Source organism: Hippopotamus amphibius, chromosome 16 (assembly GCF_030028045.1).
Source record: "Hippopotamus amphibius kiboko isolate mHipAmp2 chromosome 16, mHipAmp2.hap2, whole genome shotgun sequence".
NCBI classification, from domain to species: domain Eukaryota; kingdom Metazoa; phylum Chordata; class Mammalia; order Artiodactyla; family Hippopotamidae; genus Hippopotamus; species Hippopotamus amphibius.
In genome coordinates, this window is record NC_080201.1 from 57,923,813 (window position 1) to 57,939,578 (window position 15,766).

The 15,766-nt window shown below is 49.9% G+C and overlaps 1 protein-coding gene across 1 annotated transcript; it reads right to left on the bottom strand.

Annotated features, from left to right (window-relative positions):
* Positions 1-488: 488 nt before the first annotated feature.
* HSD17B14 (hydroxysteroid 17-beta dehydrogenase 14) lies at positions 489-15,724 on the bottom strand. Its single transcript, XM_057711856.1, has 9 exons — positions 15,344-15,724; positions 14,807-14,845; positions 14,498-14,580; positions 13,910-13,976; positions 10,496-10,587; positions 1,469-1,573; positions 1,153-1,220; positions 939-1,035; positions 489-848 (listed from the first exon to the last, which is right to left on the bottom strand). The coding sequence occupies exons 1-9, from the start codon at positions 15,429-15,431 to the stop codon at positions 675-677; spliced, it is 813 nt and encodes a 270-aa protein (XP_057567839.1). The 5' UTR covers positions 15,432-15,724; the 3' UTR covers positions 489-674.
* Between the last annotated feature and the right edge of the window lie 42 nt (positions 15,725-15,766).

Below are 15,766 nucleotides of genomic sequence, written 5' to 3' on the forward strand. Positions count from 1 at the left end.
CGCACCCTCCCAGCTGGGGAGTCCACGCTCTTTAGTTTCCTGCTCGCTGAATCCAGGAGTCCGGACTCCAGCCCTTCCTCCCTCTGACCTGGGAGTTTCAACCCCCAGCTTTTTTTCTCTCAGGACTTTTCGTACTGGCCAGCCTCCTACTCCTCTGGCAGCAAGGTCAAAACTCCTTTTCCCTAAGGGCCAAGAGTAAAGTACAGGCCTTTTTGCTTTACCTCCTCCTTTATCTCCTAATCAGAGCTTAATTTAATCTCCTCTACGGGCCTTTTTAATTAGCGTGCAGGAGAAGCCGATCTGCAATACTTTTCCCAGGAGCCCCTGGCTACAGGCTCCTGCTGCAAGGCCTGCCGGGGGCTGTAGTCCTTGGGGTCCAGGCTGCGCGTGGGAATGCGTGGGGCTGGGTGGAATGGGGGGGTGAAGGGGTCCTGGTGTGCTAGGATTCATAAAGGGCCGAAAATAAATGTAATGACGCCCTCCTCCTCTTGGCTGCAAAGTGCTTTTATGGGAACCTGTGGGGGTGGTTTAGCACATTGGTAAGTGGGCTTGATGTCTAGAGGGGCAGGGGCCGCGCAGCACCTGAGAGGCAGATGGTGGAAACTAGAATTTGGGAGACTGAGTTTTGGGTGGGAGAGCCCTAGTCAGGGAGGCCCAAGTGGACATGTGGGAGATCAGGAAGGGATGGTGGGAGCTTCCAAGGGGGCGCCCCGACCTGCCTTGCACCCAAACCCCAGCTCCGCACCCCCGGTCACTAGCAGCTCAATCCCTGTGCAGAAGCTGGCTTCAGAGGCCAGGAACACAGCAGCAGCTCCCACCTCAGCTGGCTGGCCCATGCGGCCCAGGGGCTGGAGAGAGAGAAGGGGAAAAGGAGGGTCAGGAGGAGCCCTCACCTGACTGCAACCCCCACACCACCTGGACCCGGCCCCCACCCCTACCTGGGCCAGTGTGCCTTCTTGGATTGTGGCTGTGGGGTCAGGAGTCGCGGCTGCCAGCTCTTCCCACAGAGGGGTCCAGATGTTTCCTGGGGAGATGCTGGGGTGAGGGAGGAGAGGGAGGTCAAGGAAGTCTGCTGCAAACCCTGCCTCCTGGGCTCACTCCCAGTCTTCCCAGCCCTCCCAGGAGGCTCTCGGCCCACATGGAGCTGCTCACCAGTTGACACGGACACCATATTGACTCTCATCCAAGGCCAAGGCTTTGGTCATGGCTGTTACTGCCCCCTGAAGATGATGGGGCAAGGAGAAAGTTCAAAACAGAAGATGAAGTTCCTTTTGTCCTCTCCTCCCAACCCGGGGGGCGTCAAGCTGGGGCATCAGGAGAGAGAAGTCACATTCTCCCTGCAAGTTTCATTGGGCTGTACCAGGCTCTGTCTCTCGGGAGACCCTTAATGTATAACAACACGTCACAGGTGGCCATGCCCCAGGGCTGAGGCTCCTGAAGGAAGGGGCAGGGTACCCTGGCAGTGTACCTTGGTGGCCACATAGGGAACCGCCTGAGTCTGGCCAATCATCCCAACCAGGCTGGAGATGTTGATGACATTTCCCCGGCTCTTGCGCAGGTGAGGGAGGGCGAGCTGGGGAGACAGAAGGCAGAGTAAGCCGCCCAAGCCCCTGGATCCCCCCCAGTGCTGGGTTGAAATGCATCCTGGTGGCCATCTCCCTGGTAAGCTCACTCGTTGACCTGGGTGCCTTGTAGGGACAGCAGCCAGGGCTCCGGGGGCACCTTCCCTGGTCTGCCCCAGGGTCTCTGGGTCTCACCCTTTAAGGAGTCTCTCCTTGTCTGGAAGGGATTTTTCTGTCTCTTCTACTGCCTGTCTCTCTCTCTGTCTCTGTGTCCCTGTCTCCCTCTCTCAGGGTCCCTGTCCCCCTCTCCCAAGGTCCCTGTGCCTCTCTATCTAGGTTTTTCTCTATTACTCAAAATTCCTGTCCACAGCAGGATAGGAAAACTCAAGAGAGACCAAGATAGCTGCATATTTTACAAAAATGGGAGAAAATCTCTTTTATCCATGGAGGGGAAGATGGTTTCTCTGAGTTTTAGGCAAAGCTCTGTGGTCAGAATGTGACATATGAGGTCTTCATGAAATGCACCTCCTATTCTGCCAACATTTCCCCTGCAACTCCATGGCCCCCCAGAGGTCCCTGAACTAACTCTCAACTCTCTCTCCCTTTCCTTCTCTCTCCTTCCCAGCCTGTCTCTCCGTTCTTCCATTACACATGACCTTGAATAAACTCAAATTCTATCCCTCCCCTCGCTTACCCTGGGCAAGGCCTGTTGCTGCCACAAAAGATTAATGGGCACAAGCTGGCCCAGATTGGGAAGCTAAACTAGCTCCCTCTCCGGTTCACCCCACCAGCTCTTTCAAACCTCCACTGCCTCAAAAACAGCCTCCACCCTGTCCTCAGTCTGTATCTTCAAACACTCCCCACGTATTTCAACCTCAGGGCCTTTGCATTTGCTGCTCCCACTTCCTGGAATGTTTTTCCTGACATGTGACTCACTCCTAGGATGACGAACTTTTCCCAGTTTGCCCAGGACTGAAGGCTTTCTGGGGACATAGGACATTCAGTCCAAGGTTTCAGAGCTAAAGTGGGACAATCCTATCTCCTCAGCAACTTCAAATCCTTTTCAGATTTCATCTTCTCAGCGAGGTTTCCCTGATCATTCTATTTAAAACTGCAATCTGCCCACCCCTGGCTCCCCAGCTCGCTTTCTCATTCCTTTTCCCTATGTCACACACACCCTTCTGACATGCCATGTATATTTTTTACTTACTTATTTGCTTATTCTGTGACTCTCCCACCAGAATGCCAAAACCCATGAGGGATGGTTGAAATTTATTCTGATTCATCCCCCCTACTAAAGTGTCTGGCACATAGTAGGTGCTCAATAAATACCGTTAGCATCAATGAATGAATTTATTGAGGATCTATTATGTGCCTGCCCCTGTTCTCAGGTCTTTACACCAATGACCTCATTTAATCCTCATGACAACCCTCGAAGGAGGTCCAGCCGACACCCCCTTCCTCCAGGTGAGGAGACTGAGGAGCGGATGGGTGACTGATGCTCAGAGGGTCACGTGATCAGTCACGAGTCAGTATTTGTGGCTTGGCCATCTGAGACCAAAACCCATAAGCAAATAAAACCTTCTGACAACTCAGGACTTCCCTGGTGGTCCAGTGGTTAAGACTCTGCACTTCCACTGCAGCAAGGAGCTAAGATCCCCCATCCCTCATGGACAAAAAATAAAACATAAAACAGAAGCAATATTGTAACAAATTCAGGGTTTCCTAGGTGGCGCAGTGGTTGAGAATCTGCCTGCCAAAGCAGGGGACACGGGTTCGATCCCTGCTCCAAGAAGATCCCACATGCCGCGGAGCAACTAAGCCCGTGTGCTGCAACTACTGAGCCTGCACTTTAGAGCCTGTGAGCCACAACTATTGAGCCCATGTGCTGCAACTACTGAAGCCCACGCGCCTAGAGCCCGTGCTCCGCAACAAGAGAAGCCACGGCAAAGAGGAGCCCGCACACACAATGAAGAGTAGCCCGCACTTACCGCAACTAAAAAGAAAGCCCGTGCACAGCAAAAGAGACCCAACATAGCCAATACAATAAATAAGTTTATAAAAAAATTGTAATAAATTCAATAAAGATTTTAAAAACGGTCCGCATCAAAAAAAATCTTAAAAAAAAAAAACCCCAAAAACTTCTGACAACTCTAAGTGTTCCCCTGTCTCCCCTCACTCTCACCAGCCTTGAAACCAAGTTCCCAAGCCCCCACCCCAGACCCTGCCCCGGCGTATTTCTCTCCTTAAACTTTATCATTCCTTCCCCTCCCCTACCCTGCAAACGTGAGGTCCGTGGAGGCTGAGACTGTATATTCCCCACCCTCATCTCAGCACTGGGCTCACAGCTAGCGTTCAATAAATATCTGTCCTGCACTGCTGTGGCCCCTTTCCAACCCTAATCCATGCATTCCTTGGCCAGCATCCTCCCCCACTCCTGCCAAGGTCGCCCACACCTCCCTAGAGCTACGTCAAGGACCCGCTGCTCTCTTATCGGCCCGACTCTCTCCCTCCCTCCCTCTCTTCAGGCGCCGGCTCCGAAAGGGCCTGACTTAGCTCATAGGGCATCCGGCCGCCGCGCTCTGGCCGGGCTCTATTTCCCCTAAATGTTGGGGTTCCTGTGCCTGCTTCTCACTCTCTGCGCTCTGCCGCGGAACTTCCCCCACCCACCCACCCACCCCCCTTTGCTGGTTTTCCACCATCATGTCCTAAATCTTCCTTGGAGCCCCTTCTGGAGCTCCTGACCTCCCTCCCCGCCCGCTCGGGCCCAGAGCATTTCCATCTCCCTGTCTCAAGTGCAGAACTTACCCCATGTCTCCCCCTAAGTCCACCCCTCTTCCTGGTTCCCAGCCTCGGACGTGGGGCCAGCTCTCATCCAGCCTCTCCAGTCGGAGACTGGGGAGATCCGGGGGTCTTCCAGAGCCTCGCTCTCCCTCAGTTCCTCATCAGACCCATCACCAAGGAGCTCCTGAATCTCTACAATTCCCTGTGCCTCTTTAATTCATTTAACAAATAAAGTTAAGGCACCATGAGGACTTGCTATGTGCCAGGTACTGGGGTAGAAGATGGGGGATACTTCAGGAAACAAGACCTGGAGAGATTTCTGCCCTCATGCAGCCCAAGTTCCATGGGGAGGCAGCAAGAAACAAATACAAGTGTACTATGGAATGTTCTAGAGTGTGATTAGGGAGATGAAACAAGAAGGAGAGCAGGAGGAGGGGGAATGGGAGTACTGGGCTGGGTGCAGTTTCAAACAGGGTGTCCAAGGGAGGGCTTTGGGAAGGTGAGATCTGATCATTTTTTTTCATTCTTTTTTTTTTTTTCCTTTCATTTTGGCCACATGCGTGGCGTTCAGGGTCTTAGTTTCCTGACCAGGGATCGAACCCACGCCCCCTGCAGTGGAAGTGCAGAGTCCTAACCACTGGACGGAGAGAGAAGTCCCAGATTTGAGCATTGTGAGTCCAGGTGTGAGCTGTGGGCAGGCATTTCTTAAAGAAAACCAGCCCAAGCAGAGGGACCAGTGAGTGCAAAGGCCCTGAGGCAGGACCAGGCTGGGTGTGTTTGGTAGCAACGAGGCCACTGTGGTGGGAAGTGAGATCAGAGGAGCAACAGGGGCCAGATTGTGTGAGGCCTTGAAGGCCACCTCTTTTCATAGGCCTGAGTGCAATCATCTCCTGGTATGAATTCCCACCTCACTTTGCCCACTGATTTGTTCCTCACACAGAAGCCAGAATGATCTGTCACTACTAACGATCACGTTAGTATTAACGGGCTCACATCACTTCCTTGCCCAAATACCTTCTATGGCTCCCTACTGCTCTTGCGGTCAAGACCAGATGCCTCAGCATGGCCCCCCAAGCCCCACATATCTGCCCCCCAACCCCTTCCTGCACCACCCCCTTCACTCACTGTACTTAGCACCTTGAGAACTCCTAACTCTCTCTCAGGGTCAGGCCTCTGCACAGGCTGTACTCTCTGCCAAGAACACCTGTACTTCCCTGTAGTTCCATCAAGAAGTCACTGGACTTTTAATGGCCTGACTCCCTCCCCTCGGACACCCATCTCCCCCACCTCTCCCCTAGTTAATGCCGCTCATCTTTCACTTCCTCCAAGAAGCCTACGCTGACCCCCAGGACAAACCAGCACCAGAACGCACTCACCCACATAAAGTCGTTTCTTGTTTACTTAGTTACACTTGGCTGCCCCATGACTATAAACTCCACAAGGGCAAACACTACATGATGTATCCCCAGCACCTATGAACGCTCGATCAGTCTTTGATGAGTGAATAGATGAATGAATGGATAGATCTCTAAGAACCAATCCAGCTCTGAGAGTCTACAACGTACACTCCTGTGCTCAAACATCTTCTGTGAATCCCTGTTGACAAGATCTCATTTCCTTAACTATATATATATATATCCCTAATTCCTCTGTTGTTTTCTCTAGCCTAGGGAATGGCTAACTTTGGCTTGTGTCAGAATCTACCAGGGAGGCCAAAGACCCAGAGATGCTCATTCAGGAGGCCTGGACTGGGGTCCCAGAATCGACACTTAGAGAGCTTGCAAGCGGACTTCCTAGGTGGCGCAGTGGTTAAGAATCCACCTGCCAATGCAGGGGACACGGGTGCAAGCCCTGCTCTGGGAAGATGCCACATGCCACGGAGCAACTAAGCTCATGGGCCACAACTATTGAGCCTGTGCTCTAGAGCCCATGAGCCACAACTCTTGAGCCTGTGTGCCGCAACTATTGAAGCCCACGTGCCTAGGGCCCGTGCTCCACAAGAGTAAGCCACTACAATGAGGAGCCCGCGCACCACAATGAAGAGTAGCCCTTGCTCGCAGCAACTAGAGAAAGCCCGTGTGCAGCAGCGAAGACCCAGCGCAGCCAATAAACAAATAAAATAAATAAATTTATTTTAAAAAAAAAGAGCTGGCAAGGGACATTGGTGGTGGTGATGGTGGTGATGGTTAATTATAATGTTGACAATGGTGGTAACAGCAACAACTGATGCATGTTGACAAATCTCTTTACAACAGGCACTGGGATAGAGGCAAGAAGAAGCAGACAAAAGTCTCTGCCCTCTGAAAAGTCAAATGCAATGGGCAGACTTTGGAGCTTGGTGTGAACAAACCAACTGTAGTAAGACATTTGGGAACACCTAGGTGAATTTAAATAGGGTATTAAATGGTATTAAGAAATTACTGTTAATTTTCTTAGATCTAACAGTAATTTGGTCATGTAAAAAAGTCTTAATAAATGTATCTTTTTTTTTTTTGGCCACCCAACATGGCTTGCGGGATCTTAGTTCTCCTGCCAGGGATTGAACCCGGGACCTCAGCAGTGAAAGTGCGGAGTCCTAACCACTGGACCACCAGGGAAGTCCCATGTGTATTTTTTTTTTTTTGGCACACGGGCTTAGTTGCTCCGTGGCATGTGGGATCTTCCTGGAGCTGGGATCAAACCGGTGACCTCTGCATTGTCAGGCGGATTCTTAACCACTGCGCCACCTAGGAAGCCCCCATATGTATTTTTAAGTTAAAACAATACCTGGCTCTCCCTTGCCTCTTGGGCCGTGTGGGCGGGGGGAGGGGGCGGATAACTCTGAGGTCCATGTTTCTCGATGACTCCCAGAGTGCCCCCAGGGGATGGCGCCCCACTTGCCCAGGTAGCAACTTGCTTGGTGAAGCCTTTCATCAGCTGTCTGGCAACTACTCCCCAGGCTGAAGGCAGCGATTCCTGGGATCGCCTTCCATTCATCCTGCCCTTCAAGCTCCACCTGGGCTCTGCTTCTGGGGGGAACCCCAACTGACACAGGTGTGGCCACGGTCCTGGGATGATAATTCTAATAATCTGAATAAGAAAGTCTCTAGGTTAGCTAAGACCATGATATCAATGTTAATTTTACTTTGATTGTGGAAGAGAATGTTCTTGTTTTTAGGAAATACCCTCCAGAGCACCGAGAGGTAAACAGACTTCATGCCTGCAACTTACTCGCAAACAGAGAGATAGAAGAATAAAGTAAATGTGATAAAATGTTAACCATGGGGAGTCTGGGTATATAGGACTTCTCTCTATTATCCAGGCAATATTTTGTGAGTCTTAAATTATGTCAAAATAAAAATAAACGTTCTAATCCATTGGTAGTATTTATGAAGTTCTTACTAATGAAATTATATGATGTCCAGGTAGGGGATGGCAGGAGGTAATGGACAGAACAAGCTTAACAAAATGCTTACAATTGCTAGAGGGAGATGGAGATGGAGAGTCTCTTCTTCTTAAAATACACCAAGGTTGTTTCTGCCCCAGGGCCTTTGCACACTCTTTCGGCAAGTGAAACACCCTGTGTCCTACTTCTCTACTTTCTTCCCTCTCACTCAAGGTTCAGCTCAAACGTCACCTTTTCCCTTTCTCCCAGGCTTCATTTGCCCAATATGTGTCTCAGAGACCGCAAACTGAGTGAGGTGGGTTGGCCACAAGAAATAGAACAGGGCAAGGTTCACGATAGACAATAATACCTTGCGGACAGTAAACTCTGTGCCAGGCATGTTCTAAGGGCTTTGTGGACATTTAATTTAATCTCATTCAATTCTCAGGACAACCCTGTGAATCATCTACCACTATTAGCCTCCTTCTACAGATGAGAAAATCTAGGTGCAGAGAAATTGAGTATCTTGCCCGATGCTATAAGTAGGATGTGACAAAGAACCCGGGCAGGTAGACCCCGTATCTAGACCCTCAGGTGAGGCTTCTGCACCAGCCAGTCACAGGTAACAGAGCCAGGAGGCCCAGGAGGGAGAGCTGGGGATTGGGGTACAGTGGAGAGCCACGCCACATTTAGCAGACTGTCACCCTCCCCATGGGTCCAGTTGGCCAACTTTGCAAGAGAAATCAGAAATCCAGTTATGAGAAATTTCTCCATTTTTTAAAACGCTGGCAGCTAATGAGGAAGGGAGGCAAAGAAAAACACACACACACACACACACACACACAAACGGAACGTCCCTGGTGGTCCAGTGGTTAAGACTCCATGCTCCAGATGCAAGGACCCCGCGTTCGATCCCTAGTCAGGGAGGTAAGATCCCACATGCCGCCAGCGCGGCCAAGAAAATAAAAAAGTTTAAAAAACAAAAACAAACAAAAAACACAGAGGTGCCAATCTTATTATGATTATTATTTTTTTTTTTTTTTTGGCCTCACACCACAGCTTGCAGGATCTTAGTTCCCAGACCCGGGATTAAACCCACAGCCTCGGCAGTGAGAGCAGGGAGTCTTAACCACTGGACTGCAAGGGAATTCCCTGGAGGTGCCAAACCTAGCAGGTGAACAGAAATTGGAGACAAGAGCCAGGGTGGACTGGTTGAGCGACAGATTATCCAATGCCCCCCGAGGTATTTCGCCTGGATCTCAGAGGCGATCTGGGGAAGCACCTGAGCTTCCCCACACAGGTGACCTCTGACCCACTCCGTGCTCCTATGCCCTCTGTTTACATTCACTTTTCCGAGCTCGTCTAGCCTCAAGCTAATGCAATCCAAACTGACATCTCCAGGCCTCAACCCTTGACCGAGACCCACGGCCCCCACGCAGATGTCTGGCGAGCATCTCTCATTCAACAGCCCCCCACCCTGCCTGCTCCTCCCCAGGCTTTCCCAGGGCAGCAGATGAGAACGCCATCCTGCTAGGGATGGGGTGGGGGAGACAAACCAGAAAAACCCCACCCACTCCTTCCTTTCTTTCTCAACAAGGAGCAGGAATGGCAGGAGGTTGATTGTTAGCATTGGGTGGTGGGCACGTGGGTTCAGTAATATAATTCTCTCTGCTTTCATGTGTGCTTGTAAAATCCCACAATAAAAAGTTTTATAGCATAGCTATTTATGCTGGCTATCCCCTTATTTCCCTTTGCTTTTCGGCACAGCATTTATCACTCCCTGATGTTATATTCTATTTACGGGCTTACTGTCTGTCTCCCCCCACGAGAATGTCAGCTCCCCATGGTCACGGCTATGTGTCTGTTTTGTCCCCTGCTGCATGGCCACTGCTTAGCACATGGCTGGTGCTAAATAAATATTCGTCGAATGAATTAATTAAAAAGTATTATGGGGCTTCCTAGGTGGTGCAGTGGTTAAGAATCTGCCTGCCAATGCAGAGGACATGGGTTCGATCCCTGCTCCAGGAAGGTCCCACATGCCACGGAGCAACTAAGCCCGTGTGCCAAATAAATAAATAAATAAATAAAGTAAAAAAAAAAAAAAAAAGTATTATGATGAGGAATTCCCTGGTGGTCTAGTGGTTAGGACTCCAAATTTCCACAGCAGGAGGCACAGGTTGGATCCCAGGTCGGGGAACTACAATCCTGTAAGCCTCAAGGAGCAGCCAAAAAATATATATATATGTTATGATGACAAAGAAATAAATGAAAAATAGAAGTATTTTGATGAAAATAAACAAGCTGTTATCATAGAGAATGAATAGGTATGTGTAGGCACCACATAAGCAAGGATGGTTGGGAAAGGCCTTTCTGAAGAGGTGGTATTTGGACAGAGATGGTAAGTAGGCGGCGATTCTGGGACGAGAAAGGCATGGACATACAGGGAGATGCTCTTTGCTCCTAACAGCTATTCATTGGGTGGCAAAGCTGTAACTGTCTATTACTGAGTCTTTGTCCAGCCCCTCCCTCCATACTCTTAACATCCCCCACCACTACCACCACACCACTTTGGAAGGTTCTGGAAGGTTCCTAAAAAGACTGGGCTATGTAGCAACACAGGCAGCTTTGGCCAGATGCATGCATTTCTTTTCTGCAGAGAAGGGGGTCCTTCTGGAATAAGATCAAAGCAAGGCACAGAAAATATTTGGCTCTGAGACAAAGTGAGTCTGATAATCTTACTGTCAGGAGGCCACCTGGGCCCGGCAGCCGGGACCCCAGCCCTCACCTTGGTCACGGTGTACAGCCCCAGCAGGTTCAGCTCCAGCAGCTGCCGGAAATCCTGGGCAGAGGTCTCTTCGGGCCACTGCGGAGGTGGATCTAAGGGTGGGGGTGGGAGAGAGAGAGCGGAGAGATGATGGAACCACGAAGACAGGGAAACAGGGAAGGGAGTGGGGGGAGGAGGGGGGAGGAGAGGCAGACAAGAGGGTCAGGGGTCCTGAAAAGCAAAGGAGGCTTCATAGTGGCTACTGAAAAAGCAGTCTCACAATTGGATTAAGAAGATGTGGTTTAGGGACTTCCCTGGTGGTTCAGTGGTTAAGACTGTGCTCCCAAAGCAGGGGGCCCAGGTTCAGTCCCTGATCAGGGAACTAAGGTCCCACATGCCCTGTGGTGCAGCCAAAAAAAAAAAAAAGATGTAGTTTATATGTAAGAATGGAATATTACTCTGCCTTAAAAAATGAAATACTGCCATTTGCAGCAACGTGGATGAACCTAGAGATTATGGTTAGTGAAATAAGTCAGAGAGAGAAAGACAAATACTGTATGATATCACTTATATATGGAATCTAACAAATAATGCAAATAAATGTATAAGCAAAATGGAAACAGACTCAGATATAGAAAACAATCTTGCGGTTACCAAAAGAGAGAAGGAAGTGGGGAGGGACTAATTAGGGATATACAAACTACTATGTATAAAATAGGTAAGCAGTAAGGATGTACTGTATAGCACAGGGAATTATAGCCATTATCTTGAAATAACCTATAATGGAATATAGTCTGCAAAAATACTGAATCACCATGCTGTACATCTGAAGCTAACATAATACTGTAAATCAACCCCACTTCAATTTAAGAAATTACATAAACAGCAAAAGAAAAAAAAAAGAAAAACAATCTCAGGGCCGGAAGGCCTTGGGTTCAACTCAGCTCTGCTACTTCTTAGCTGTGTGACTTTAAGCAAGTCACTTTGCCTCTCTGTGCCTGTTTCCTCATCTTCAGAATGAGGATAACACTTTGTTCTTGGGCTTAGAAATTTCACAAGTCAATACTTGTACCTGACATTTAGTACTATAAATGTGTTTGTTAAGTAAATAGAAAGAGGGGACTTCCCTGGTGGTCCAGTGGTCAAGATACTGTGCTCCCAATGCAGGCGGCCCGGGTTCAATCCCTAGTCAGAGAACTAGATCCTGCATGTCACAATTAAGAGCCTGCATGCTGCAACTAAAAGATCCATGCGGCAAATAAGGCCCAGTGCAGCCAAATAAATAAACACTAAAAAACCAAATAAATAAATAGAAAGAACTGGGTGGATGGTAGAGGGACAGAAAGATCAACATTCAAAAGAAAAGAAGCAGGAAAGATAGCAGTAAGAACAGAAAAAAAAAAAGAAAGAAAGAAAAGAAAAAAAGAAAGAAACTGGGAAAAATGGACCCAGAAACTGGGAAAAATGAACCCTGAACCTTCGAAAGGCTTTAGGAGTCAAAGTGGAGGAAGGGACAGAGAGATGGGAAACAAGATGATGGAAAGTTAAGGAAATATTGGGTTATTCCTCCTGGAGACCCAGGGCTTATGGCCTTGCTTCCTTCAGAGAACTCACCCCAGAGCCTGCGTCCAAAACAGCCCCTTCCATTCTCTAAGCCCCCAATCAGCCTCATTTTTCTTCATAGCCTTTATTACTATTGGACATACTAATATATACAATCAATTCTTGTTATTTGAGGCAGCTATAGTCCAAAAAGTCACACCAAACACTGAATTAGTGAATACTGACCCATTGCTTCTGGGGGAAATATTTATATACAACATTACCTTATGTCACATACATGCTATGGACTGAATGTTTGTGTCCCCCCCCCACCCAGCAAATTCTGTATGTTAAAATCTTAATCTCCAATGTGATGGTATTTGGAGGTGGTGGGTCCGTGGGAGTTGATTAAGTCATGAGAATGGACCCCTCCTAGTGCCCTTATAAAAGAGACCCCAGTGAGGTCCCTCGTTCCTTCCACCATGAGACACCCCAGCAAGAAGGCCGTCACCAGCCACCAAATCTGCCTCTGACTTGATCTTGGACTTCCCAGACTCCAGAACTGTGAGAAATAAATGTTCGTTGTTTAAGCCACCCAGTGCCTGTTATTTTTGCTACAGTAGCGTAAACAGACTAAGACAGGACATATATATGTATGTATATATGTACATATGTATACGTATATAGTGATATTGGCTATCTAACATAGATTATAATCTTAAATACTAAAAACAACCCACACTGGTGGGCTCTATTTATTTTGCAAATAAGGAGATGCGATTCAGGAGTGTTAAGTGACTTGTCTGAGGCTGCCCCACTCACAGGTGCCAGAGTTGGGATTCAAACCAGTCTAGCTGGCCCCAGAGGGAGCTACAGGACACCGCCCTCTCCCATCTTCCCCTCTGGGCACCTCTCTGTTTGAAAGCTGAACTCAGAGGGAAGAACATCACCTTGTTTGACCTCAGCTGGGAACATGTGCTAGAGGCAACTCAAAATTTTGCCTCTCTGCACATGTCTGCAAATACCAGGAGGGCACAGTGAGTACTGATTCTGGGGTTGCAACCCACCCCTCAAGTAGGTGAGTTCGCAAATACGGAATCCGCGAATAATGAGGATTAACTGTATCTGTCTTTTCTGTCTATTTCCTTACTCTACAATGTGAATCCCATGAGGACAGGAATGTTTCGTCAATTTTGTTCATTCTAAATCCCCAGTCCCTAGCACAGAACATGGGGCATAGTAGATGCTCAATAAATATCTGTTGAATGGCTCAAGGACACAGAGAGCAAGGATGCAGTAGTGTCTGCCATCTCTTTAAATCCTTACCAGAGAAGGAAAGTGCAGCCCAAAGAATGTAAATCAATTGCTCAAAGTTGCCCAGCCAATAAGAGAGGCTTCTTTCTACCTCAGCCTTGCTGTGTTGACCCCAATCCAATCTGTTCACCTCTCTGAGCCTCGGTTTACCAATGTGAGGCATTCTTATGAAGGGTAGTCATTAAGCGGATGGCAGTTTCCCTTCAAAGCCTCCACACCAAACCTGATAAATCATGTGTGAAGAGTATATCTCCTCAGTCATGGAAAAAGAGAAGGGCCATCGGCCTCACTTCAGAGATAAGAAACTGAGGCTACTAGATGGAAGCTGTTTGCCCAAGACGGTTCCGGTAATTAGGAGGCTGAGCAGTTGCACTATTCAATACTCACAACGACCCTATACTCATGAAGAGGATGGTGATTTTCATTTTAGAAATATAGAAACAGATGCACTTCCAAGGGCTAAGGGCACAGGCCTGGGGACACACAGCAGGAATGGAACAGAGCCAGGACTGGGGTGGAAAGCCAAGAGGTGGGTGGACACCCGTGGAGAACGGCCTTCAGGCCTCACGCATGACTCACGGTAGCCAGCATTGTTGACCACGCAATCCAGGTGGCCGAAACGGTGGACGGTCTCAGAAATGAGGGTCTGGGGAGAAAGATATCTTGTGAGTGAGCAGTGCTGGCACCAGGCCTTGTGGAGCCGGGGGTCCCCGAAGCGAGGTGGGGACAGGAGTCGCAGCTGAGGGGCCAGAGACCAGGGGGCTGGTGACCTTCACACGGTGGTCTTTACTCCAGAGACCTGGGGCTGGGGTGTGGGGGCAGATGTCAGAGATACCGACTAAAGGGAAGGGATGGAAACCCCGAGGAAAGAGAAAAACTCTTACAGAAGGAGACCCACTGTGAGGAATTTATTTGTTCCAATCCACGTGACAGGTGGGACAAGAGCCTTGAAGGAGTGGGCGTGAAAAGAGATGCTTCCCAGGAGGCACAGGACCTGGCCAGCCGAGTTAGGGAAAGCCTTGAAATGATACTGAGCTGAAACCTTCCGGACCGGTACAATTTAGCCAGAAGGGGGAAAGGCAGAGGAAAAGCATGAGCAAAAGCCCTAGCGGGGGGGGAGAAACAACTGGAGATAGGGAGGAGGGTAGGGACAGAAAATACACTCACCCTCACATCTTCCTCCCGGGTCACATCACAGAGCAGAAAGGCAGTGCCAGGAAGCTCCCGCTCCAGCGCCCGGCCCCCTGACTCTGCAAGAAGAGAAGGGCTGGGGGTCTGGACTCTTGGGGCTGAGGGAGGAGGGGGCTGAGGGCTTGGATCCTGGGTCTACGGAGGAGGAGACTGGGGACCTGGTTTCCTGGGTCGGAGGAAGGAGGGGGCCAGGGGGTTGGACTCCTGGGTCTGAGAAAGGAGGGGGCTGGGGGCCTGGGCTCCTCCTGGAGGGGTGGGGGTGAGGTCTGAGGGACCCTCACTCACCATCTTTGTCACAGATAACCACCTGGGCACCGCTTTCCACTGAAAACAGGAAGAGAACAGGTTACCCCAACTCGGACCTTGGCGAAGCCCTCTGCTGCCCTCTAGTGGCCACCTGAAGTGATGACGTCTCCTACTCTGCTCCCCTCGTGACTCCAGTCTCATGATGATCCCCCAGGACAAAGGGCAGAAGCTTTGACACATATTATCCTTGGCTACTCCAGGTGCCTGTGGGGGCTCCTGAGCCTCCATCCCTGGGTTCCAGAGTAAAACCTAAATCTGCAAGAGACATGTTCCCCCAAACCACCCGTTCTGTAGCTGTAAACGAGACTCACAAAAAGGAGTCAATGGCGTTTGGAAATCCGCCAAAATCCCAGGCCCCTGGCTACCGCTGCCTGACTAACTTTGCAAATGGGAGTTTCTAAGATAAGAATCTAGATTCCAGCACAGAAGATACTTCTGCCCACACTCATTAATTAGCCCCCGCGGTCCCTCCTCTCCCAGACTCCCAATATGCAGAGCCAGCCGGGCCCCACTCACCGAAGGCTCGAACGATCCCGGCTCCGATGCCCCGCCCGCCCCCGGTCACGACGACCACCTTCCCAGCATAGCGCGTTCCCGCTGCCATTCCGCGTGAGACAGTCTCTCCCTCTGTCACTCACTCCGGGATTCTATCCCCCTCCAAAGTCCGGTGAGGTCGTGGGGTCGACCCTTAAATAGGGGCTGGATCCTGGTAAGACCGGCCCTGGACAGCGGGGGGAGCTGCCAGGAAAGCCAGAAGCCTGGACGTTTGATCCCGGCCCCCTCCTCCCTCAGACCCAGGAATCCGGACCCGAACTTCTTCCTTCCTGAGACCTACAAGTCCGAGGTCCCTGTCCCCTCCTCCCTGGGGACCCAGAAGTCCACGACTCCAGCTCCACCCCTCAGAGACACGCGTGGCACAACCTCAAACAGACAGAAAGA